The sequence below is a fragment of the Triturus cristatus genome, chromosome 3_2 (assembly GCF_964204655.1).
Source record: "Triturus cristatus chromosome 3_2, aTriCri1.1, whole genome shotgun sequence".
In the NCBI taxonomy this organism is placed as follows: domain Eukaryota; kingdom Metazoa; phylum Chordata; class Amphibia; order Caudata; family Salamandridae; genus Triturus; species Triturus cristatus.
Window position 1 is genome coordinate 218570010 of NC_140584.1, and position 26654 is coordinate 218596663.

At 46.2% G+C, this 26654-nt stretch overlaps 1 protein-coding gene across 3 annotated transcripts in view; it reads left to right on the top strand.

Moving 5' to 3' along the window:
* The window catches only part of LOC146857047 (histamine N-methyltransferase A-like), a 544350-nt gene that overhangs the window by 142231 nt on the left and 375465 nt on the right, over positions 1–26654 (top strand). For all 3 annotated transcript variants that reach the window (XM_085647547.1, XM_085647545.1, XM_085647546.1), the window contains one exon: positions 3904–4131. In XM_085647547.1, coding sequence (XP_085503673.1) covers positions 3983–4131 — 149 coding nt within the window. In that variant the 5' untranslated portion in view covers positions 3904–3982. The remainder of the gene's footprint in view (positions 1–3903; positions 4132–26654) is intronic.

A 26654-nucleotide genomic window follows, 5' to 3' on the forward strand; every position in this document is an offset into this window, starting at 1 on the left:
GAACCAGGTAGGTAACATATGAAAAGAGTAACAACTGCAGCAGCGAGGTTGGTAGCCTGGTGTTAACACCATGGAAGAGAAGATGTGTGTAGGGTAGGGGTCACCAACCTTTTCTTTAGTAAGAGCTACTTCTGAACACTGACAATTATTGTGAGCTACTGAAGGCTAAGCAACTTGATTATTGTTACCAGACACCCCCTCGTCCAGCTTCATTGACCTTAAGCCTAATGTCCAATAAGCTAGATACTATGGTTTGAACAAAATACTTTGCCTACGGTCACTGTGACAGGGCTTCAATGTGTGTCAGCGCGAGCGGAGTCCTTGGGGATGTATGAACATGTGTGCGTATAATTAGGATACATGTATGTTGAGGGTGACTGAGAGCCTGTGTTGTATGTACTTATGAGACAGGACATACCTTTTGCCATATTTGTCACCGTTACATGTATAAAACAAACATTCAAGCATTTTTTAAATGGGAGACATTTATAGTGCAGAAAAATGTTCAGCAAAACTGTTCATAATATAGATCATTTTTTGGAAATTTAAATGTCTCCTGCTTAAAATAATGGCTGTATTTTTCAGTTATAAATATGCAGGGTCTACCAGTTACTGGCAGCAAGATGCCTGCTTTGTATAAAGGTGACACTTTGAAATGGAAGAACATTAAACTGAAGAGCTAACTTTATGTTTACATGGATTGCATAATACTGATTATTTAAAGATTCCCCATTTCCAAGTGTCACATTTACAAACAGCTGGCATCTTGCTTGCAGTGACCTATTGACATGGTGCCATATTTATAACAGAAAAACAGCCATTTGTTCGATGGGAGGAATTTAAAGTGAATAAATATGCTTCATAAAACATTAAGGTGTATTTGGCTTAATTGAAAGTGTAGAAAATATTTAGAGTTAGTAGTTCATAGAAATATTTTTCTCCACTTTAAATTTCTTCCATTTCAAACAAACACTTTGAAATGGAAGAAAATTCAAATGAAGAGTTAACTTATTCATTAACGTAACTTTTAATTTAGATTTTCTCTCATTTAAAAGCATTCAGAAACATACTGTTGATCTCACATTCCAATATTGAGTTGACAAGGACTTTTATTTAAGAGTTAACTCCCTCAGTACTTCAGTTCTTCACTTCTGTGCTCCAGCCTCGGTCCTGAATGTGACTGAGCACTGCTCATTATCAGGTCCTGCTATCTGCAGACTGATGATAATAATGTAAAATAACACAGCCTGCACTTAACTTTAAAAGGAAAATGTATGCTGTGCTTATTTAAAAATGAACTCAAGGTTCTGAGCTACTCTGAGAGCTACTGTTAGCTCGCAATCGACTGGTTGGTGAAACGTAGGTAGAGGAATGTCACAATGTCCCCAGTGACCCTGAGAAGTATGAGAAGTGGGACATTATATCTACATCTACAGCTGCTTTTCAGGTCATGATTTCCAGTGCTGTGTCAGCAGACCTGAATAACCTGTGACAACGAGGTCATTATTTTCCCCTGAAACATATGACAACCAGCACCCTGTGCAAAGAGGGAAATATATACAAGGAGCACAATTACTCCTTATACAAGTAAAGGCAGTCTTACAATTTCAAGTTACTTCACAATACGATAGATGAACTTCCATTTCATAATGTCATCCAAAACCTTTGTGTTGCAGGAATTGAAAGATATGGACAAATTGAACCTCAGTTCTATAAAGTTTAGCCTGTTAATCCTCTATGGCTTCAAGCAAAACTGTTTTCACAGACTCTGCAGGAAACAAGTTGGAGAGATCGCAAAATATTTCCTGTAAAGCACCTAATTTTGCAATGAGGACTGGAATATATGTGGCATGTGCTGCCCAATTGTTTTTTAATAATTTCCAGTCTTTATTCAACAGTCTGAAAGCCTACCTCCATTTTGGGCCACATGGAATGGTTGACCTACTTCTTGTCACCTATAATCATTCTGATCCTTTGCTCCATCTGTTGGTGCATTATAGCAAGTGGAGGAATTCTTTTGATGAAACTTTGGAATCTAGATATTGATGAAGAGCTCTAGCATATCATTTACTTTGGGCCAAATGTTTTTGGACCTAAATCCAATGAATGTTTTAAAAAATCAGCTAAGGAGGATGATTATTCAAACTTGTTCAGCCACATGTTCGAAACAATCCTTTTGTCTAGAGATGCTGAAGCTAAGAAATCCTGGTGGATGTCTCCCCTTTCGAGGCAGGGCTGGGATATTGCACATGCTAAAACATTGTATCTCCACTCTCCATCCCACCCAGAAACAGCCCTCAACAGCATGACTATCACTGCCCTAAGGTGGGAGGAAGTATAAATGCTTTCTTAAGAAAATGGAAAGAAACGATACAAACTAAAAGGCTATTGTCCATTATCCAAGATGGCTATCTTATAAAATGCAAGGAACTTGCCCTGAACCACTGCTCTCTCCAAGCAGAAATCAAGAAGAACTCTCTTCTTTAAGATATAAAATACCTACTACACACATATGCAATAATTCCTGTCCCTCATTCTCAGAGACATTTTGGAACTTATTCTATCCTATTTCTGGCACCAAACGTGGATGGGAGGGTGCATCCATTCTATAAGTACAGACAATATACAGTTAGGTCCTCTATACTCTGTTCAAGATGGTGATTTTACAATCTGTGATACCTTGATGGTGCCCTGTGATTGTCATCAGCTAAAACATCTACTACCTCAAATTGTGGCTTATTGATCTCCGGAAACAAAAAGCTATGAAAATATAGTTCTGAAAGGAATCTCAATAGCTACAGTGGTGGCTGGATCAAAAAAGTCTACCAAAAGCAGTTCTGTAGACTTTCCCAAAGTATCATATTGAATAAAGATGCAAGTTATTAGGGATGGGGGGCAACATTGGGCAGATTAGAATTGCATGGCAGTTGGTCTCAATCAGAAAATCTGCAATCATCAAATTGGAATGAGTTTTTAATGATTCTAAAATCTCTAATGTGTTTTTCTCTTAAAGTGGTAGGAAATCTGTGATTGCACGGACAGACAATCAGGTAGCTCACAGGTATGTAGTTTTTCAGGGGGATATGAAAAACAAGCCCTTAGTGCAAAAAGTCACAGTGATATTGAAAGCTGCTTTTGATCCTTATTGACTGTGGTTCTTAGCTGTCATGCTAATGGCAGTAGTGCCTCGTTTTTGCCTTCTCCTATCCCCATCTTCTCTCAGAGGTAGGATAAAATGCCAAGAATTAAGTTGCAAAATAAAAGTGTGCAAAACATTATTGAATGTGTTTATATTCTTAGTGCCTGCAAAAAATAAGACCTACATTATATCCTCAAATATTTAGAACTAGTATGAAGAAGATGGACAATGGAGTAATGACCCTATTACTTGCTTGAACTGTATTACTTTAAGCCCTTAAATTCTCCTATTTTGCTTGGTATTTGAAGGTCAGCCATGGAAAGGAGGAGAAAGAATGTGGGTACGGGTCCATTAAACAGTGTCTGCCTTGGGGGTAAAGGCCACCCCATGAGGTTAGGACTGTGATGAAAAAGACTAGGACTCAGGGCAATAAATATTACTGGTATGTAGCAGCACCATTACTCTACGAGAGCACAATTGAATTTAACACTGAATTCATGTCACACCAACAAACATTACTACATCAAATGTTTACTTGAGCCTTTGTGGTTTCCTATATAAAGGAAACAAGAAATCAAGTAGCCCTTGTTTACAAATATCACACCAATAAGGAACATGCCATAGCATTATTTTTCTTGCATCAGGTAGCTAAATATTTGCCTTATGAAACAGAGAGAATAAAATGTGAGAAACTCTAAAAATATAAGTGGCTTGAACAAAATATACAAGCTGTGTTCTAAAAGGTATTTTAATCTTCATTTCAGAGAAGAGAATTACCAGGCAAGGTGAGAAGAAAAGAACGAGGCAACTCTCATAAAGTTGAACTTTTCATTAATTTGTCAGATGGCAACCACCATGGCAAGTTCACTGCGAAGCTTATTATCAGATGAAGTCTGTTATGCTGAATCATACCAAGTGTTCCATGACAAATCAACTGCACATGAGTGCATGCAGGAATTTATTTCAAAGGAGTTGCCAAACATAATTTCAGGGTAAGTTATTCTGTCTATTCATTATATATTGCTGCCACTGGGAAGTTATAGTTAGGAAAGCATTTCCATGGGAAATGCCTTTTGCATTTTGTTAATAACTTTAGTGCCATTTGAAGAATTTGCACAAAACTTTCTAAAACATCTTGATCCAGTTTTTGTGTGGAAAGTTTCATGGTGATCCATCAAGCAGGGGCAGAGAAAAAAAGGTGGCCTCAAAATGCAAAATCCTCATGCATTTTCCATAGACTTCCTTAGCAAGCACTAACACAAAAACTGCTGAACTGAATTACACCAAATTTTGGAGGCTGCTTGACATTGGCTCAAAGATTGCGCTTTATCTGATTTTTTGTAAATCTGCTAAGTTGTTTTTGAGAAATTTAAGGTTACAAAACATGTGTATATCTTGAAAGTTGGATTTTCTGGGCTCTCGCAAAAGTCCAGCAGGAGTGCAAATTCAAAAATCGAACCATATGATTGAACGAGAGGCCTTGTTTTCCCATCAGGAATCTTGAGATGTTCCTGTGAGTTCCACAGGACTGAGACCTCTCATTGACTGGCTGTAAGAGGTTTTTAAATGAAATGGCTACCTCTGCACTTGAGCACAAAGCTTCAGGAAAGATTGACACAGAGAAGAAGGAGAAATATTTGAAGCACAAGCAGTGTGAGATACCTAATTTTGCGCAGAACTGTGGGGCCATATTAATGTTGACCAGCTGAAAGTGACCGAGAACAGATTTGTGAGTACTCCTATCATACCTTTTAGAGTAGACCTAAACTTAAAATTGATAAGAGTCCTAATTAAACTAAAACCATTACTGTTCTGCAAACGGATCTGAGTTGCTCCATATCTAAAACAGTATAGGGATTGCCTGAATGATATCTTAAACTCACTGACAGCGTTGAAATCACCTTGGCTCTAGTTTGTCAAGATATTCCTTGAAGATTTGGAGCTAAGTGAACTGTGGTTGGACATGGGAAGTATCAATCTGTCTTCAAGTAAGCTCATGAATTTGCTCCACTGGTGATTTGAATGGGGAAAATTGCACTGCTGTCCCGATTTAGGGAGATTAACCCTGCAGTTCTTGCAATTCAAACCCGCTCCCAGTTTTGAAGTTTTTTCTATCACATTAATCTCCCTTTGTAAGGTAATTTTTTGTTCAGTTTAGATTGGGTACATTGCCACTTGCCAAGACAAATGGAAGCGCTACCCCCATGGGCAAGCCAATTGCAGGGCATGTGGTGTTGCTCCCAAAACTGAGGCCCATTGTCTTTTATTTTGCAAGAAGTATAAAAGACAGAAGAAATTCTGGGTCCTACACCTTTTTAGGCAACTGGGAGATAGATAATACAAAATGGCCCTGATGATCTGCAATTTGAATACCAGCCTCTGCGTCCTAATCGCTGATGCAAAATTCTTGAAAGCAGTTTGGCCTCTAAGAAGGTGAAAATCAACACATGAAATCAAAGTGTTCTGCCAAATATCCTGGTGGGCCTTATTTGAGTATCTTTGTCTGATATGCTCGAGCCTACTATTTCTAACCCAGTACTGTATTAGAAATTTGGCTCTGTTTTTTACTAAGCATGCACTTTATCTCGATAATCATTGCATGAAACATTGCAATAGGATCCTGGCCCCAATTCGGATCTAGTAAAGTGGGGAATGCTGGGGTTCAGAATGCTGTAGTGCAGTATGGATGCCTAACATATGCCCCCCCATTTTGAGGCCAATCAAATATCTAATAACCCCAGGTAGTTGGTGCAAAGCACCTTGCCTTATAATGTTTCCTGCATAATAGTTTGTGCATAATGGGTGACCATTTTTTAATGGCTTTTTTTACATGTTTTAATTATGCTGTTAACAGAAACATTTGAGGGGATTTCATAATGGGCCTCCCAAATCTGTATATGATAAAGTGTGGAATACCCCTCTGAGGGAACTCTGGGATTAGATTGTTGGAGCCCACTAGGGAAATGGTTAAGTTCACGTTTAGAATTAGGTTTGAACGTTTTGGAATAACATGGCAGACCAGGATAGGCTGTTATCTGAGATGCGATGGCACCTGTGTGATCAACCATTTTTATCTTTTATTCTAGCCATGATGCTTGTATGTATATTCATCTTTATTGAAATGAATTGCACTTTTTAGATATATTGTATTTGTATGTGACTTTCGAGGACTTCGGCCAAAATAAAGTACTTTTTTTTACTTTGACTTTAAAATGGCTGCCATGACAGTTTATTAGAAAATATTGCTGATGTTGTGTGGATGAAGTGAAAAAGGCATATACCCAGTTAGGAAAAAGGCATCTTGTCCCTATGGTAATTGAGAGGCGGTCTGTAAGGCATAATCACTGTGATGAAAAAAAGTGGAACTCCTTTTAAAAAAATGTTGCAATCCTGCGGGACACTCGGGGGATCGCAAACATTTATGGGGGGTAGATAACATCTCTTTCCACTGTACTATGGACATCTGTTGCCCTAGGGAGGAGTCTTACTATGGAGGTAGTTCATCATTACCCCTACAATGCATATTTCTCACACTGCAGAATAGTCTGAGCAGAGAGGCCTGTCCTTTTCCGTACTTTACTATGGATGCTTGCCTTCCTGTGAAGGGATGCTAGTGGAGATTCTAGTCCCTCCCCACACCCTACTACGTATACCCATCACCCTGAAGCTACCCATCAATGGACAGGTCAGTCCCTCTCCATAACATACTATGCACACCCTTCATTCAAGAGAGAGGTCACAGCAGAGAGTGTAGTCCTTCCCCACACCCTACTACATCTACCCATCACCCTGAAGTTAGCCATCAATGGAGAGATCAGTCCCTTTTCATACCCTACTTTGCACACCCGTCATCCAAGAAAGATATCACAGCGGAGAGGCCGTTTCCTCCCCAGATCGTACTATAAATGCCTTTCACCCTGGGCACATGTCTCAGTGGAGAGGGCACTCATTTGTCACAACCTATCATGCACACTTTCAACCAGGGGCAAGGTTTCAGGGGGGAGAGGGTAGTTTCAACCCATAGCCTAGTACAGACATCTGTTAACCTGGTGAGAGGTCTCAGCAGGAAGGCCACTGCCTTCCCATATTGTACTACGCAAGCCCATAACCTTGGGTATAGGTCTTAGAGGATTAAATATTTTGCTGATAATTTTGTAGTTGCTATTGTATGAATTGATATTTTTGACAATATACGTTTATTTAAAAGCAACAATATTTTTGTTTTCAAAATATGTAAAAATTGATATTTCTAACTACAATATGTGTGTTCTTGATGTTTGTGTTTTTTATAGTTAAGTATACAGTGGCAATATTTTTGTTGATATTAAATTCTGGATATTTTTGTGTTTTGATATTTTATGGATCAATATTATGTAAGTTATCCACTCAGTGAGCCTAAATCAAGCTTTTGAGCTCTTTGTAACCGTAAACGGACCCGTTTGCACGGAGACCGTGTCACTCACCCTAAAAATCAATGTGAAGCACCATCAGTCCAACTCTTCACACTGCAGCATTGACCGCTCACAGGAGAACGCCAATGCAAAACTCCAGCTTGCCCATCCATAATGCCCAGCCTGCTCTTGGTACCATTCCAACTAGGGGTGGGCGGAATTTGCGTAGTAGCGCTACTCAAAGCTCTGCGAAATAGTAAAAAATCTCCATGAGCATGCAAAAGTTCCGTGAACATGCGGAATTGCTTGTTCCGCCCGTTCGCGATGCTTTTTTCTTGTTCGCAAATGCTATTTGCGTGCTCGGGGAGAAATATCTCGCGAACATACATTTTGAAAGTGCGAACAAGCTAAAAATTCCACGAAGTCGCGGATCGCAGAACTTTTTACAATTCGCGTTCTTCGCGGAATGCCATAATTACCCAAATTCCGCAAATTACGCAAGCAGAACGGAATTTACCACCCAGGCCTATTTCCAACAGCCTCCTGCGACAATCTCCTTGCTCCTGGCAGCCCTCTCCAACACAAACAGGACTCTTGGCACAAAATCTGAGAAGGTAAACCTTCAATGGGACTAACCTGGGACTGTATCCAATCTGCGGTCCATCGCGGTTGGCCTGAACTTTTGAATTTTACCTGGTTTAGTGCTACCAGATTGGCGCTTTGTGCTTTTTGCCACTATATTCACTTTATACTTTAAAAATTTATATTTTTTTCATTGGATTTATGTTGTGTTGGATTTGTTTTATTTATTCAATTCAGCTCTACTCTTTTAACCTGGTGTGGGATACTTTTTCTGTGGCATTTTCACTGTGTTGCTGTTTGAGGTTTTTGCACAAATTCTTTACACATTACCTCTAAGTTGAATTGACACTTTATTCGGTAAGAAAATTACATACCATAAAAGTGTTTACACATAAAAAATACATTAGTAATTTGTACACATGTCATTTTTACAGGATTGATTTGTTTGGCCTCAACAAGTGGAAATAAGTGCAAAATGGCAAGAGCGAATTAAAAAGGATAATGTAACATTAATTTAAAAATGGTAAGATAATTTAAGAAAATTAGGGCAATGAATGACAGAGCAAAAACAAACCCCCCGGTGGCAGTTTTAGGATGCATAGGGGGGCTAATCCCAATTCATCGTAGGGTATGTTTAAGTGGTTCGCAGAGAGCGTCTGTCAGTGTGTTATTTAAACAGAGATCTCCGTTTAGAGGTTAGCTCTATGTCGTACACAGAATTTTAAAAACATTGCCATATTTTTTGCCAGTGAATCTGTTTCTAACAGTTGGAGGGCCATAAAAGCTGGCCGGCACTGAATTAGGCCCAAATGTTTCAGGAAGGGGATCAAGTATAGCTTTCTTGGCTCAACATAAAATTTGCAAAACATTACCACATGAATGGTTGTTTGGGGGGAAAGATCATCACAAAGGCACGGCATCAGTTGGGTACTCCAGTCGTTTTGCCCAGGGAAAGTAATTAGACGATGGAATATATTCAGTCGCATTCTGGTGAGTAAAAATTTCTCATAATTACTCAGGTTGGAATTCAGATATGGCTCAATTTGATCTGTTATCTGTATTGAGAAGAACAGTTGGGCAGAGTTTTTATTTAATTCAAGAGCCAGGCGCAGATCAGTTAAATGGGTTAACCAAATGTCTCGCAGCCTTTTTCTGGGGATTAATGTGTTATTTTGGGGGTTTAAAAAGAGATGCTCAAGTTCTAGGTCCATTAAAAACTTTTTGACGTAAGCAAGCCAAGTGATTGATGATCCGTGCGCCAAGTTCTTGCAATCATTAATGAGTTCCTGGGTAAGTTTTAGTTCTGGTGTCGTCCAGATACGATGCCATAGAAGAATAGGCTGCATGCGTATCACGTCCATAATGTATGGAAGGCCCAGTTCACTGTGAATGTTAAAGGTTGAGGTGGACGATGGGACTCCCAGCAGGAATTTCAAAAAGGAATTTTCTGTCTTTTGAAGTGAAGTGACGTGTGCATTTCCCCAAATCCCGGCCCCGTAGATAGCTGTGCTAAGGCATTTAGGGCCTCATGTAGGTAGCATACCAGTTACCACTTCTAAAATACCGAACGATACCGAATCGGTATTTTAGAAGTGGTAACTGGTATGTAGGTAATGAGTCGGTATTTTTTACCGAATCGTTACTAGTCGGTAATTACCGAATCGGTATTTACCGATTCGGTAATGAGGCATACCTTCCCATTGATGGGAAGGTATGCCTCATTACCGAATCGGTAAATACCGATTCGGTAATGGGGGGAACACATACAAGGGTGGCAGGGTGTCACATTGACACCCTGTTGCACCCCTGATTCGGCCATGTGTGCACATGTGGCACACATACATGCCCTAAGGGCATGTATGTATGCCACATTGCACACTGCTACGCGCGTAAAAATGCATTTACACATACATTCATTATTTACCACCAACTATAAGTTGGTGGTAAATACCGACTCATAAACACACACACACACTCCCCCTACATCTCGATTTTGCTTTCGGAATTTACCGAATCGGTAAAATTACCGATTCGGAAAAGTTACCGATTCGGTAACATTACCGATTCGGTATTATTACCGAATCGGTAATTTTACCGATTCGGTAAATTCCGAAAGCAAAATATGTCCCCCTACATACCAATGGCCAAAATACCGGTCGGTAACGGTATAATTACCGAAAATCGGCCGTTACCGACCGGTATTTGGCTACCTACATGAGGCCCTAAGAGTTATAAATATCTAACATTTCCTTTGATGCTCTTTTACCCAGCCTCCGAGCAAACGCTTTCAGGGCCGTTGTTGCTTTTAAAAACTGCAAATTTCTGCTCTCTATTGCACTTTTCCAGGTAGATTTATTATCTATCACGACTCCTAAGTAGGGATAGGTGGTAGTGTCCTCTATTTTGGTGTCGTGTAGATAGATGTTTTTCTTGTTACGTAGGTGTTTCCCTGATGCCATCACAAAAGTTTTTTTAGTGTTAATGTTTAGATTCAGTTGTTTCATAAAATCCGTATATCTGATCAGGGCCCGTTGTAACTCAAGGGGGGTGCGGGCGAGTATGACTGCGTCGTCCGCATATAAGAGTGCGGGGATTGGGCGTTGTTTAATGTGTGGCTGGTCCTGGCTGCCTTTTAGCAAGGCTGCTTCTAGTCCATTAGTGTAAATGTTGAAAAGAAAGGGAGCCAGGACACAGCCTTGCCTTACTCCCCGTTCAATTGCAAAGGATGATGTTAGCTGCCCCCCGATGCCATATCTTACTCTAGTAGTGGTATTCGAGTAGATTTCCCTTATGTAGTTCACCAGGTTGAGGTCAATGCCCAGTTGCATCATTACGGTCCAGAGCTTGGTGTGATCTACGCAGTCAAAGGCTGCGGATAGGTCAACGTATGCCATGTAAAGACTGCCACCCTTTACATGGACATACTTCCCTCTCAAGAGTGTAAGGTTGAGGACCTGCTCTATAGTGCCTCTACCTTCCCTAAACCCGAACTGAAGGTCGGATAGGGTATTGTTTGATTCGGCCCAATTTTGTAAACGTGCTAAGAGGATTCTACCTACTACTTTGCCGAAAGAATCCAATAATGAAATTGGTCTATAGCACGTGGGGTTGTTCCTGTTTCCCTTTTTAAATATGGGCACTAAGATCGAATCAGACCAGGAGGTTGGTAGTCCTACATAACCCAATGCGTCTAGGACGTTTAGTAGCAGGGGGGCCCAGAGGTCGATGTTTGATTTGTATAGGTCCATGGGGACCGCGTCGGGACCCGGGGTCTTTCCTGATCTGCTAGCATTCAGGGCTTGCTCAACCTCTGCAAGCTCGAAGTTCATGTTTGGAGGGATGGTTCGGGGTGTGGATGCTTAATGATTGTGTGTTTGGAGCCCGTCCGATTTTGAGAAAATTTTTGAAAAATGGGTGACCCACTCTTGTTCTGAGATGGTAGTCTCAAGTGTGCCACTTGCTTTCAGTCCTGACAGAAAAGAAGAATTTACAATCTCCCAGAATGTTACCGAGTCTTTATTTTGGCAGCTGCTATGTAAAGCGGTCCAGTGTTCTTCTTTAAGTTCTCTTTTCCTGGAAGCTACTGCCTTATTATAATTTTGTCTGGCTGTTAAAATTTCGGAAATATTTCTTGGGGATTTTTTAAGGGCAATCTTGAGGGTTTTGTGGGCTCTGGAGCATACTGAGTTAAACCACCTGAACTTGGGTTTATCCTGAGGTGTTTTCTGTGCCCGTGGTTGGACTGTCAGGGCATTCTTGACCTGTAATGTTATTAGGTCGTAGTTAGCCACAATCTCTTCGGGGTTGGTTGTCTCCGTTAAACAGGCTTCAAAAGCAGGGCGGGCTGCGTTAATTATAGTTTCAAGGATGGCGGTGGGGTTGATTTTTGACCATTTCAGTGCATAACCATTTGGACGAGGCATAGAGATGGATTCTGCACGGAGTAGTGTTTTTGGGTTTCTTTTTGGGGCAGTGGTTTGGATTGTGACTGTCAGTGGAAAGTGATCACTGAATGCACTATCATGGGTATGGACGTCAGTAATCAAGTTGGGGAGGATGTTCCCTACTAAGATGAAGTCGATGCAAGAGGATAGGCCTCTGCCGTTGAAAGTTGGGGCAAAAGGAGTTATAGGAGTGGTGAATTCATTTGCAAAGGCCAGTTGTAAATGGATCATGTTCTCATTCAAGACAGACCCGTTTTGAGAATGTGAGAAATGGGTAATATTGTTTTGTGTGTGGTCCAGGTAGCCACAGTTACCGTTTGGGGCGTTCTTGCATAGTGCTGAGTTAAAGTCTCCCCCCCAGATTATTATTGGTTCCCTGCCTTTAGTAGAGGTTAATTGTTTTTGTAAGGAGACACGGATTTCTTTTATGACCCCTGCGAATCTATCTTCCGGGAGATTGTTATAGAAATTAACAATTAAGATAGGTGGCATTCTACTTATAGTGATGCGTATAATCTGGTATTGTGGTTCGGCTTTAAGGGTATGGGCCTCCAAGGTTGGTACTAAGTTTGTGACATATATTGTTAATCCACCCTTTGCTCTACCAGATGTAGAGGGGAGTTCTGAGCTGAAAAAAGTCTTGTAGCCATTTATATGTAAAGGGGTTATTGACCAAGTCTCCTGAAGAGCGATAATTTCAGATTCTTTAATGAATTTTATCCATTCTTCGTTTTGGGTCTTTGAGCGAAGGCCTGATATATTCCAAAAAGTTATTTTTAAGGGTGAGTTTGTTTTCTTGCGTTTAGGGTTTGTTCTGCGAATGTTTTGATTATGTGCAATAGGATCCATATTGGTACTGGTGTCACCCTCCCTGTGAGGTGTAACTGTCAGGGGGGAAATAATTTCGGGACTGTTGATCTGTTCAGCGTTGGGTATGATCCCTTGTTGATTTGTGAATGTTGAATGAGTTGAGGAGGGGAAAAACTGTTGTTTCCTTAGGTGTGGCTCGGATTGGACAGTTGGTAGAGAAAGAAAGGGGATGGTAGTCGGAATTTCAGGATTGCTCATTGATGTTAACTGTCAGTCTACCTCTTCTAATGTATTGAGCTGTTCAAATCGGTTTTGGGTGAGGATGCACCCATTCCCGTTGTGAGCATTTATTTGCTCGCTGTGATAGAAATAGTCAAGTGACACCATATTGATATGGTTGATTTCATGTATTATTGTCCTATTGATTCTAAGTAAGGAGCGGACTAAGCCTGGTGATCTGAAATTTACGACTATGCAGTCTCCAGGGCTTTTTTTGGTAGAGTCACCGATCCAGCCCACTCTCCTCACCATCAAGATCTGATTTGTGTGTCTTGGGTGGAAGTAGGTGTTTTTAGTGAGCCAGTGGGTGACCTTGTTCCTTAACGAGGCCCATGATTCAGTGGATTCTTTTTGTAGAAAAGGGACGTTTGTCAGGACCAAAACGTATGGCCGGGCAGCTGGTGGTAAGTGTAAATGATCGTTGTTAGGGATAGTAGTACGGTCTGCCCTATTGTTTTGGCTTAGAGCTACGTTAGAACTCGGAGATGGATCAGGTTCAGTGTTTGGTCTTGAAGTTCCCTTTGTTACATGGGTCTTCATCAGTCCAGTTGTCGAATGGAAAGTAGGGGTGGTTACACTGGGATTGTTGGGGTGGTTAATTGAAGGTAGTGGGTTCCGGTTTGGTTGTGGATTGGGGTGACTGGTTACCAGCGATGTATTAGTCGAGTTTTGTTTGGTTATGGCATCGACTACCGTTTTAGTCAGTTGGACAAATTTATCTTCAAATACCGAAGAAAGTAAGGAGATCATTTCCCCAAGTTTAGTTTCGATGTCCTGACTAACAGCTAACTGTAGTGTCTTTACACTACTTTCCACTGATAACTTAATTGTCTCGCCAAGAGTAAATAATTGGTCTTGAGGGGATGGGTTGATTTCCTCTGTTTGTATGCCTATATCACTGGTGGCTGGAGTTGGTGAGGACTTTCCCCCTTTGCAAGACTGGCCTTTTTTATGTGTCCCCTTCCCGGTACTCGTTTTGGTTTTACCTTTCCCTCGTGTTAAGGGGCCCTTTGATTGTAATGCGTCGGCATTCAGCCGAAGTCTAGGTCGATCAGGTGAAGTTGGGGAATGATTGAGAGAAGTATTACTGGGGGCATGTTTTTTTTTAACTTTCTTTGCAGTTTTGATCGGAGTCTGTTCCGTTATTGAATTGTCAGTTATGTATAAGGTGTCAGAAATATGCCCGGTGATATCGTTCGGCGTTAATGATATGTCTGTGACACCAGAGGTCTGGGAGGTGGGAATCATATCAGTAACGGGGGCTGTAGTGGAGATAGATATGGAAGTCGTAGGGGGTGAAGGGGCATTCACAATGTGTCCTAACGACGAGCGTTTTTGAAAAAGAGGCTCCATAGATAAACGCCGTTCAGTAATAGCTATCTCCTGCTCCAGAACGGAGGCAGCCCTAGTGATAAAATGGTCTAAGGTCCCCCTAACTGACCCCCCACCACTGGTTTCCTAGTGTGGCTTACGCGGTTGGTCATAATGACTTAATAATGTACGGAACCGAATAAGACAGCTAATTGATGTGGTAATAACAAAAGTCAGTGCATTACAGACAAAAATGACTTCGCTGGCCTACGCACAATCAATTAGAAGCAGAACCACTCCCAAAGTCAACCAATCCAGAGTAAACCCCGCCCATACAAGATGTGCGGGTGGTAGGCACGGGTTGATGATCGCAGTTCACGTGTTAGCAAATAGCAGCAGGACTGTCACTTTCGGTCTTTCGGTCTCCTGATAATGCGCACAACCAGTGTCCACGATAATAGTGTGATTTCTTTACACCAAACTTCTTACTGACATTGGGCAAGTAGGAATTAGTAAGAATGCCATTATACAGTACCTCAGGACCAATGCCAAGGGATATGGCTCTGCTCTGCTTCTTCCTGCCTCTGAGGGCCGCAGAGGGCCCGCCCTTTGCCCGGGCTTAGCCCGGCTGCGCCCGCGCGCGGTCCCGCGTCGCGGGGGCTGGGAGTGATTTTATGCGTCTCTGTGCGCACTTCTGATGACGTTGGCCAATTAGCGCTGCAAGGGTTCCTGGGAACTGTGGTCCCACCTGCGCACTGCGGCCGCTGTCAGGCCTTAGTGCGGCGGCGGCAGGGGGACGAACAAAGGATTTCGGTGGTGAAAACGGTAAGAGCACTAGTCCAGGGCCAAAGCAGGGCGCAACCAGAATAAGGCATCCACGGCACGGCTGACAGAAGAAGCCCGCTCTGCCGGGGCTGGGAGTGATTTTATGCGTCTCTGTGCGCACTTGTGATGACGTTGGCCAATTAGCGCTGCAAGGGTTCCTGGGAACTGTGGTCCCACCTGCGCACTGCGGCCGCTGTCAGGTCTTAGTGCGGCGGCGGCAGGGGGGCGAACAAAGGATTCCGGTGGTGAAAACGGTAAGAGCACTAGTCCAGGGCCAAAGCAGGGCGCAACCAGAATAAGGCATCCACGGCACGGCTGACAGGAGAAGCCCGCTCTGCCGGGGCAGGGAGTGATTTTATGCGTCTCTGTGCGCACTTCTGATGACGTTGGTCAATTAGCGCTGCAAGGGTTCCTGGGAACTGTGGTCCCACCTGCGCACTGCGGCCGCTGTCAGGTCTTACTGCGGCGAACAAAGGATTCCGGTGGTGAAAACGGTAAGAGCACTAGTCCAGGGCCAAAGCAGGGCGCAACCAGAATAAGGCATCCACGGCTAACAGAAGAAGCCCGCTCTGCCGGGGCTGGGAGTGATTTTATGCGTCTCTGTGCGCACTTCTGATGACGTTGGCCAATTAGCGCTGCAAGGGCTCCTGGGAACTGTGGTCCCACCTGCGCACTGCGGCCGCTGTCAGGTCTTAGTGTGGCGGCGGCAGGGGGACGAACAAAGGATTCCGGTAGTGAAAACGGTAAGAGCACTGGTCCAGGGCCAAAGCAGGGCGCAACCAGAATAAGGCATCCGCGGCACGGCTAAGTTAAGCCTGACTGCTTTGTGCCAAACTATAGGAGGTTGAGCACAGGCTACTTTGAGGGATGCTTGTGCCTTATCCTGACAAGGATTGTGGTTCCTGCTCAACCAGGGCTTACACCCCAGTCAACCAATAACCCAATTTCTCACATTGGTGATCAGAAGTGAAGATCAGGACATATGTTTGCTCAGTGCCATACAGTGATTTGTTGTACATTAAGATCCCATATCTGAGACCAATTCAAGTTTTAAACTCTCCCTGATTAGTGATGGATTAAACCCAAATCAGTTGACTGAGTGTGAGTGCTTGCAATGTTCAACACTCCGTCCATCATTTCCTTTGGTTTTTGCTTTGTTCGAAATAAGTTGGCAGGGTATGCTCAGACGTGAGTCCTTAGCTCACTTTGCCACTGGATTCAAGCAAGCCTGGCTGAAGACGGCTGAAATGCCAGAAACCGGTCCTAGGAAGCTTGTTTCCGGTCCAGGGAAGACATGGCTTGGCAGTTCGGGCTGGACTGTTCCCATGAGGCACAGGGTCAGACTGATTTGCATATGGCCATGTCTGAACTGGGGTGGCAGAGCGGGCTAAAGAACGGTGATGGATTAAACCCAAATCATTTGACTGGGGGTGAGTGCTTGCAATGTTCAACACTCCGTCCATCATTTTCTTTGGTTTTTGCTTTGTTCGCCATAAGTTGGCAGGGTATGCTCAGACGTGAGTCCCTTGCTCACTTTGGGTCCGATTCATAGAACTAACTTAAGACAAAATCCTAAACTTACTACTTTTGGTATTCACAGAAGTTAGGATTTTGTCTTAAGTTTGTCTTAAGACAAACTTAAGACAGACTTAAGACAGTCTTAAGACAGACTTAAGACAAACTTAAGAGAGACTTAAGACAGACTTAAGACAGACTTAAGTTGGGATTTTGTCTTAAGTTTGTCTTAAGTCTGTCTTAAGTTTGTCTTAAGTCTGTCTTAAGACTGTCTTAAGTCTGTCTTAAGACTGTCTTAAGTCTGTCTTAAGTCAATCAATCAATCAAGCATTTGTATAGCGCACTACTCACCCAGAGGGTCTCAAGGCGCTGGGGGAGGGAGGTCCGCTACTGCTCGAACAGCCAGGTCTTGAGCTGCTTCCTGAAGGCGAGGTGGTCCTGGGTCAGGCGGAGGTGGGTCGGGAGGGAGTTCCATGTTTTGGCGGCGAGGTAGGAGAAGGACCGTCCCCCTGTGGTGGCTCTTTGGATGCGGGGGACGGCGGCAAGGGCGTGGCCGGTCGATCGAAGCTGGCGTTTGGGTGCGTAGAAGTTGAGGCGGTTGTTGAGGTATCCTGGGCCTTGGTTGTGTAGGGCTTTGTGTGCGTGGGTGAGGAGTCGGAAGGTGATTCTCTTGTTGACCGGGAGCCAGTGCAGGTCTCTCAGGTGTCCGGAGATGTGGCTGCGACGGGGGATGTCCAGGATGAGTCGTGCTGAGGCGTTCTGGATCCGCTGGAGTCTCTTCTGGAGTTTGGCGGCGGTTCCGGCGTAGAGGGAGTTGCCGTAGTCCAGACGGCTGGTGACGAGGGCCTGGGTGACCGTCTTCCTGGTCTCAGTGGGGATCCACCGGAAGATCTTGCGTAGCAAGCGCAGGATGTTGAAGCACGACGAGGAGACGGCGTTGACTTGTCTGGTCATGGAGAGGGAGGAGTCCAGGATGAAGCCCAGGTTGCGTACGTGGTCTGTTGGTTTGGGTGCGCTGCCTAGGGCGGGGGGCCACCATGAGTCGTCCCAGGCGGAGGGTGTGGACCCCAGGATGAGGACTTCCGTCTTGTCCGAGTTCAGTTTCAGGCGGCTGTTCTTCATCCATTCGGCTACCTCTTTCATCCCTGCGTGGAGGTTGGCTCTGGCGGGGTCGTTGGTGAGGGAGAGGATCAGCTGGGTGTCGTCGGCGTAGGAGATGATGTTGAGGTTGTGCTGGCGTGCGATGTCTGCGAGAGGGCTCATGTAGATGTTGAAGAGGGTTGGACTGAGCGAGGAGCCTTGAGGAACGCCACAGATGACTTCGGTGGCTTCGGAGCTGAACGGGGGGAGGCGGACTCTCTGTGTCCTTCCTGCGAGGAAGGAGGTGATCCACTCCAATGCCTTTTCCTGGATTCCGACGTTGCTGAGACGCTGCACTAGTGTACGGTGGCAGACAGTGTCGAAGGCCGCGGAGAGGTCTAGGAGGATGAGGGCTGCTGTTTCTCCGTTGTCAAGCAGTGTTCGGATGTCATCGGTGGCTGCGATCAGGGCGGTCTCGGTGCTGTGGTTGGCCCGGAAGCCCGACTGCGAGAGGTCGAGGGAGCCGTTCGTCTCGAGGAAGGCGGCCAGCTGTTTGTTGACGGTCTTCTCGATGACTTTTGCAGGAAACGGGAGCAGTGAGATGGGACGGTAGTTCTTGAGGTCGGTGGGGTCGGCTGATGGCTTCTTTAGTAGAGCGCTGAGTTCGGCGTGCTTCCAGCTCTCCGGGAAGGTAGCGGTGTCGAAGGAGGTGTTGATAATGTCCCGCAGGTGGGGTGCGATGACAGCGTCGGCCTTGTTGAAGACGTGGTGGGGGCAGGGGTCGGTTGGAGATCCGGAGTGGATGGAGTTCATCGTGCGGACGGTGTCTTCGGTGCTGGCCGGGGTCCAGGCGCGGAGGGTGGTGGTGGGGTCGGTGGTTCGGCCGTGGCGTGCATTGGTTGAGTGCTGAAGCTGTTGTGTATGTCAGCGATCTTGTTGTGGAAGAAGGAGGCGAGGGAGTTGCAGAGGTCTTGCGAAGGGGTGATGTCGTTGTTTCCGGCGTTGGGGTTGGAGAGCTCTTTAACGATGTTGAAGAGTTCCTTGCTGTTGTGTGCGTTGTTGTCCAGTCGTTCCTTGAATGCGGTTTTCTTGGTGGCGTGGATGAGTTGGTGGTGTTTTCGGGTGGCGAGCTTGAGGGCGGTCATGTTGTCTGGTGTCGGGTCTCTGCGCCATGTTCTCTCGAGGGTTCGGCAGTTCTTCTTGGAGCTCTTGAGGTCGTCGGTGAACCATGGGGCTTTCTTGCTAGCAGGTCTGCTAGGCGGGGTCTTCAGAGGGGCGAGGTCGTCTGCGCAGTTGCTGATCCACTTTGCGAGGTTGATGGCCGCCTGGCTTGGGTTTGTTGCGCTGGTGAGAGGGTTCATGCTCAGGGAGGTCGCGAGCTGGTCGGCTGTGATCTTGTTCCAGCTTCTGCGTGCAACCTGTTGCTGGTGGTGGTGGACCGTGGTCCTTCTGAAGCTGAAGTGGACGCAGCTGTGGTCCGTCCAGTGGAGTCCGGTGGCGTGGCTGAAGGCGATGTCCTTGCTGGATGAGAAGACGGGGTCGAGTGTGTGTCCGGCGTAGTGGGTGGGGGTGGTGACCAGCTGCTTGAGTCCCAGGTTGGCAAGGTTGTCCAGCAGGGTGGTGCTGTTGCGGTCGTTGTTGTTCTCCAGGTGGAAGTTGAGGTCCCCGAGGAGGATGTAGTCAGCGGAGGGGAGGGCGTGCGGGCTGATGAAGTCGGCGATGTCTTCGCTGAATTGTGTACGTGGTCCCGGGGGTCTGTAGATGAGGGTGCCTCTGAGGGTGGTCTTGGGGTTGATGTGGACCTGGAAGTGCAGGTGCTCGGCGGGTGCAAGGGTGTCGTCGGTGTTGGTCGTGATGCGAATGGTGTTCCTGTGGATGATGGCGATGCCTCCACCGGTCTGGTTGATGCGGTCCCTTCGGATGATCTTGTAGCCGTCTGGGATGGCTATGGCGATGTCGGGCGCTGAAGAGGCGTTCATCCAGGTTTCCGTGAGGAATGCGACGTCTGGGGCTGTGGTGTCGAGCAGGTTCCATAGCTCGACGGCGTGTCTGTGGACGGAGCGGGTGTTGAGCAGGATGCATTTCAGGTGGCTGCTGCTGTTGCTTGTCTTGGTCTTGGTTGGTGCTGGAGTCGTGCAGGTCCGGATGCAGGTGAACTTGCAGGAGTTGCAGCAGAAGGGTCCGTGGGTGCGTCTCGGGGTGGCTCGATAGCATCCTGGGCTTCGGCCGGCGTTGAGTGCGTTGAGGGTGGCGGTGTCGTACGTCCGGTGGGTAGGGTGGGGTCTGCGGGGGCCAGGGGTCCTGGCGCTGGGCGCGGTCTGGCCGCGGACGGGCGCAGACGGGCTTACCTTTGGCGCACCTTCGGCGCACAATCGGCGAGCCCGCTGCGCGTCAACGCTGCGCGTCTGCACGGTCGCCATATATGGCGAAGTGTGAGGGAGGGAGGAGCTGGGAGGTGGGGAGCGGGGAGGGTACACAAAGGAAAAGGGGCGTCGCCGCTGGCGCGGCGGCGGGAAGCGGGGAGCGGGGCGGGGGTCACAGGGTAAACACGGGAGAAAAAAATAATTAGATGGCAGGCACAGGGGGAGAAAACACGGGTAACAGTGGAAAGCAGTCACAACAATAGCAGTTAACAGAGGAAATTAGCGTGGCAAACACGGGAGAAAAAATAATTAGATGGCAGGCACAGGGGGAGAAAACACGGGTAACAGTGGAAAGCAGTCACAACAATAGCAATCAACAGAGGAAATTAGCGTGGCAGTACACAGGAGGGGAGAGCGATCCCACTGGGGCTGCGGGGGCGGGGGAGAGGCGGCAGGCTCAGCGAGGCTGAGAGCGGCAGCGGGCAGGGAGCACACGCAGCAGCTGGTGGCCGTGCGGTGCGGGGGTGTCCTGGGAGGTCACACTCACCTGCACTGCACGGTCACCATATATGGTCAAGTGTGAGGGAGGGAGGAGCTGGGAGGCGGGGAGCGGGGAGGGTACACAAAGGAAAAGGGACGTGGCCGCTGGCGCGGCGGCGGGAAGCAGGGAGCGGGGCGGGGGTCACAGGGTAAACACGGGAGAAAAAAATAATTAGATGGCAGGCACAGGGGGAGAAAACACGGGTAACAGTGGAAAGCAGTCACAACAATAGCAGTCAACAGAGGAAATTAGCGTGGCAAACATGGGAGAAAAAATAATTAGATGGCAGGCACAGGGGGAGAAAACACGGGTAACAGTGGAAAGCAGTCACAACAATAGCAATCAACAGAGGAAATTAGCGTGGCAGACAAACTTAAGACAAAATCCTAACTTCTGTGAATACCAAAAGTAGTACGTTTAGGATTTTGTCTTAAGTTAGTTCTGTGAATCGGCCCCAGAGCCACTGGATTCAAGCAAGCTTGGCTGAAGACGGCTGAAATGCCAGAAACCGGTCCTAGGAAGCTTGTTTCCGGTCCAGGGAAGACATGGCTTGGCAGTTCGGGCTGGACTGTTCCCATGAGGCACAGGGTCAGACTGATTTGCATATGGCCATGTCTGAACTGGGGTGGCAGAGTGGGCTAAAGAACGGTGATGGATTAAACCCAAATCAGTTGACTGGGGGTGAGTGCTAGCAATGTTCAACACTCCATCCATCATTTCCTTTGGTTTTTGCTTTGTTCGCCATAAGTTGGCAGGGTATGCTCAGACGTGAGTCTCTTGCTCACTTTGCCACTGGATTCAAGCAAGCCTGGCTGAAGACGGCTGAAATGCCAGAAACCGGTCCTAGGAAGCTTGTTTCCGGTCCAGGGAAGACATGGCTTGGCAGTTCGGGCTGGACTGTTCCCATGAGGCACAGGGTCAGACTGACTTGCATATGGCCATATCTGAACTGGGGTGGCAGAGTGGGCAAAAGAACGGTGATGGATTAAACCCAAATCAGTTGACTGGGGGTGAGTGCTTGCAATGTTCAACACTCCGTCCATCATTTCCTATGGTTTTTGCTTTGTTCGCCATAAGTTAGCAGGGTATGCTCAGACGTGAGTCCCTTGCTCACTTTGCCACTGGATTCAAGCAAGCCTGGCTGAAGACAGCTGAAATGCCAGAAACCGGTCCTAGGAAGCTTGTTTCCGGTCCAGGGAAGACATGGCTTGGTAGTTCGGGCTGGACTGTTCCCATGAGGCACAGGGTCAGACTGATTTGTATATGGCCATGTCTGAACTGGGGTGGCAGAGTGGGCTAAAGCACGGTGATGGATTAAACCCAAATCAGTTGACTGGGGGTGAGTGCTTGCAATGTTCAACACTCCGTCCATCATTCCCTTTGGTTTTTGCTTTGTTCGCCATAAGTTGGCAGGGTAAGCTCAGACGTGAGTCCCTTGCTCACTTTGCCACTGGATTCAAGCAAGCCTGGCTGAAGACAGCTGAAATGCCAGAAACCGGTCCTAGGAAGCTTGTTTCTGGTCCAGGGAAGACATGGCTTGGCAGTTCGGGCTGGACTGTTCCCATGAGGGACAGGGTCAGACTGATTTGCATATGGACGTGTCTGAACTGGGGTGGCAGAGTGGGCTAAAGAACGGTGATGGATTAAACCCAAATCAGTTGACTGGGGGTGAGTGCTTGCAATGTTCAACACTCCGTACATCATTTCCTTTGGTTTTTGCTTTGTTCGCCATAAGTTGGCACGGTATGCTCAGACATGAGTCCCTTGCTCACTTTGCCACTGGATTCAAGCAAGCCTGGCTGAAGACGGCTGAAATGCCAGAAACCGGTCCTAGGAAGCTTGTTTCCGGTCCAGGGAAGACATGGTTTGGCAGTTCGGGCTGGACTGTTCCCATGAGGCACAGCGTCAGACTGATTTGCATATGGTCATGACTGAACTGGGGTGGCAGAGTGGGCTAAAGAACGGTGATGGATTAAACCCAAATCAGTTGACTGGGTGTGAGTGCTTGCAATGTTCAACACTCCGTCCATCATTTCCTTTGGTTTTTGCTTTGTTCGCCATAAGTTGGCAGGGTATGCTCAGACGTGAGTCCCTTGCTCACTTTGCCACTGAATTCAAGCAAGCCTGGCTGAAGACGGCTGAAATGCCAGAAACCGGTCCTAGGAAGCTTGTTTCCGGTCCAGGGAAGACATGGCTTGGCAGTTCGGGCTGGACTGTTCCCATGAAGCACAGGGTCAGACTGATTTGCATATGGCCATGTCTGAACTGGGGTGGCAGAGTGGGCTAAAGAACGTTAATGGATGAAACCCAACTCAGTTGACTGGGGGTGAGTGCTTGCAATGTTCAACACTCCGTCCATCATTTCTTTTGGATTTTGCTTTGTTCGCCATAAGTTGGCAGGGTATGCTCAGACGTGAGTCTCTTGCTCACTTTGCCACTGGATTCAAGCAAGCCTGGCTGAAGACGGCTGAAATGCCAGAAACCGGTCCTAGGAAGCTTGTTTCCGGTCCAGGGAAGACATGGCTTCGCAGTTCGGGCTGGACTGTTCTCATGTGGCACAGGGTCAGACTGATTTGCATATGGCCATGTCTGATCTGGGGTGGCAGAGTGGGCTAAAGAACGGTGATGGATTAAACCCAAATCAGTTGACTGGGGGTGAGTGCTTGCAATGTTCAACACTCCGTCCATCATTTCCTTTGGTTCTTGCTTTGTTCACCATAAGTTGGCAGGGTATGCTCAGACGTGAGTCCCTTGCTCACTTTGCCACTGGATTCAAACAAGCCTGGCTGAAGACGGCTGAAATGCCAGAAACCGGTCCTAGGAAGCTTGTTCCCGGTCCAGGGAAGACATGGCTTGGCAGTTCGGGCTGGACTGTTCCCATGAGGCACAGGGTCAGAGTGATTTGCATATGGCCATGTCTGAACTGGGGTGGCAGAGTGGGCTAAAGAACGGTGATGGATTAAACCCAAATCAGATGACTGGGGGTTAGTGCTTGCAATGTTCAACACTCCGTCCATCATTTCCTTTGGTTTTTGATGTAATATGTGACATCATCAGCAGTGGATTGCGGGCGCGCGAGATGTAGTTAGTACAACTTACTATATCAGAGGAATTTCAATGGTTTTGTTCGAGAGAAATGTCCAGCTGGCAATAACACCCCTAAAGCCTATTGTTTTTTCAGTGAATTTCTAAGGTTTTTTAAATGCTAATTCCTAACTACATCAGGCCTGAAACCTATGTTTTTTTCAGTGAATTTCAAAGGTTTTTTAAATGCTAATTCCTAACTATATCAGGCCCGAAACCTATGGTTTTTTCAGTGAATTTCAAAGGTTTTTTAAATGCTAATTCCTAACTATATCAGGCCTGAAACCTATGTTTTTTTCAGTGAATTTCAAAGGTTTTGTAAATGACAATTTTTAATGTATTAATTGTTATACTGATTATTTTGATACTGATTTACTACATTTTGTAAACTGTTTATTTTTAGATATTTAATTTTTTAAATTACATTATACATTACAATACAAAATATACTTTCTCAGAATGAATTACTTTAGTTTAAATAATTTGCAAATAGGCAATAGACTTTTAAGTACAATAGTTACAGTTGTTGCAATGGGCAACACAATTTCAAACACAATGCAACATTGAGCTCAATGTGAAATTCTAGTCAAATGCAATTAGTTACTTTATGGATTACTTTTATAACCAGAGGGCTGGATCCTAAATTCAGTCCTTGGACATCTCCTGTAAACAGTTGAGTAAAAGCCTTTTGGTTACAGTAGTGATTTTTAAGGAATATTATTGTATTTTAAAAGGTGACAGAACATTTTTCACATAGAATCACCAGTGTTATCCTATTGCAGAAATTTACTTAGCAGGTAAGTAGTGTTATCGTTACTTTTTCTTACTCAGTGGTGGATCCTGGATCCAGCACTGGCCAATCTCCTGTAAACAGTTGAAAGTCATACAGACGATTTTTTAGGAATATTTTTAGTTTGTGGAAATAGACACTTAGAAACTTTTCTGGTGAAAACCACACAATGAATTCCTATGGAAGGAAATAAAAGTTACTGGTAAGTACGTTTATAATTACTTTTCAGGGTCAGTGCTGGTCTAAAAGATGCAGCACTGGGTTCTCTCCTGATAACAGGTGAGTAAATTGGAATTCGTAGTTCGGCTAATTTTAGAGGAATATTTGTACGTTTCAAAAATGGACACTTAGAAACTTTTCTGGTGAAAACCACACAATGGATTCCTATGGAAGGAAATACAAGTTACTAGTAAGTATGCTTACAATTACTTTTCAGGGTCAGTGCTGGGCTAAAAGATGCAGCCCTGGGTTCTCTCCTGATAACAGGTGAGTAAATCGGAATTCGCAGTTCGGCTGATTTTAGAGGAATATTTGTACAATGGTGAAGGAAGGGGGCGGGGCCTGAGGTGACGTGTGCAAACACGCCCTGTGGCGCATTTTAAGTTGGTCAATTAATTACTCTTCAATCCAGAGGTCCCCTGGGGCTCAACTAGCCCACCAGGTACCTCCAGTATGCGCCAGGGAGCTGCGTTGCAGAGAGGTGTTCAGAGGCCATGCCCCTTTTTACAACACTCTGCAACACAGCTCCATGGTGCTTACTGGAGGTACCTGGTGGGCTAGTTGGCCCCTAGGGGACCTCTGGAATGAAGAGGAATTAATTCCCCAACTTAAAACGTGCCACAGGGCGTGGTTGCACACATATCACCTCAGGCCCCGCGCCCTACCTTCACCACTGTGCAAACGCACCCTGTGGCGTGTTTTAAGTTGGGGGATTAAGTCCCCTTGAATCCTGAGGTCCCCTGGCGGCCAACTAGCCCACCGGGTACCTCCAGTATGCGCCAGGGAGCTGCATTGCAGAGAGGTGTTCAGAGGCCATGTCCCTTTTTACAACCCTCTGCAAAGCAGCTCCGTGGTGCTTACTGGAGGTACCTGGTGGGCTAGTTGTCCTCTAGGGGACCTCTGGATTGAAGTGGGATGAATTCCCTAACTTAAAACGCACCACAGGGCGTGTTTGTACAGTATCACCTCAGGCCCTGCCCCCTACCTTCACCACTGTGCAAACCACCCCGTGGCGCGTTTTAAGTTGGGGAATTAAGTCCCCTTGAATCCTGATGTCCCCAGGCTGCCAACTAGTCCACCAGGTACCTCCAGTAAGCGCCACGGAGCTGCGTTGCAGAGAGGTGTAAAAAGGGGTGTGGCCTCATTAAACCTCTCTGCAACGCAGCCCCCTGGTGCATACTGGAGGTTCCTGGTGGGCTAGTTGGCCCCCAGGGACTCCCAGTATTCAAGGGGAATTAGTTCCCCCTCTGCAAACGCTCCAGGGGGCGCGTTTGCAGAGTGGTGTAAGGAGGGGGCATGGCCTCCGGCCCGATCCCGGTCTTTTTTTTCTTCTTCTTTTTTTAGAAGTGGGGCTTCTTTTTCCATTTTTTGGGCCCTGGGGACCACATCCCCCAGGGCCTGCCCCCAATTTTTGTTTATAAAAAAAAAATCGGGAAGGGGACCGCGTGGCCCCCCTCCCGAGGCCATAATTTGCCCCGGGGACCCCACACATGGGGGCATTGCCCTTTCTTTTAAAAAAAAAAATTTTTTATGGAGGGGGGCTGCATAGGCCCCCTCCTCTGGCCACTTATGGCCCCGGGGACCCCATGCCCCGGGGCCTGGCCTCTGTTGGGGGCCGTGGGGGTCCCCAATTCCCCCATGGTCCCAGCCATCTCCCCGCGTACTGCGGGAGCCGGCATTGCTTTTCCTCATGGGGAGCAGCTAACATGCTGCTCCCAATGTGGAAAAGCAATCAGCTTTGCTTCATTGAAGCCAGAGCAGGTCTCCCTGCTCTTGCTTCA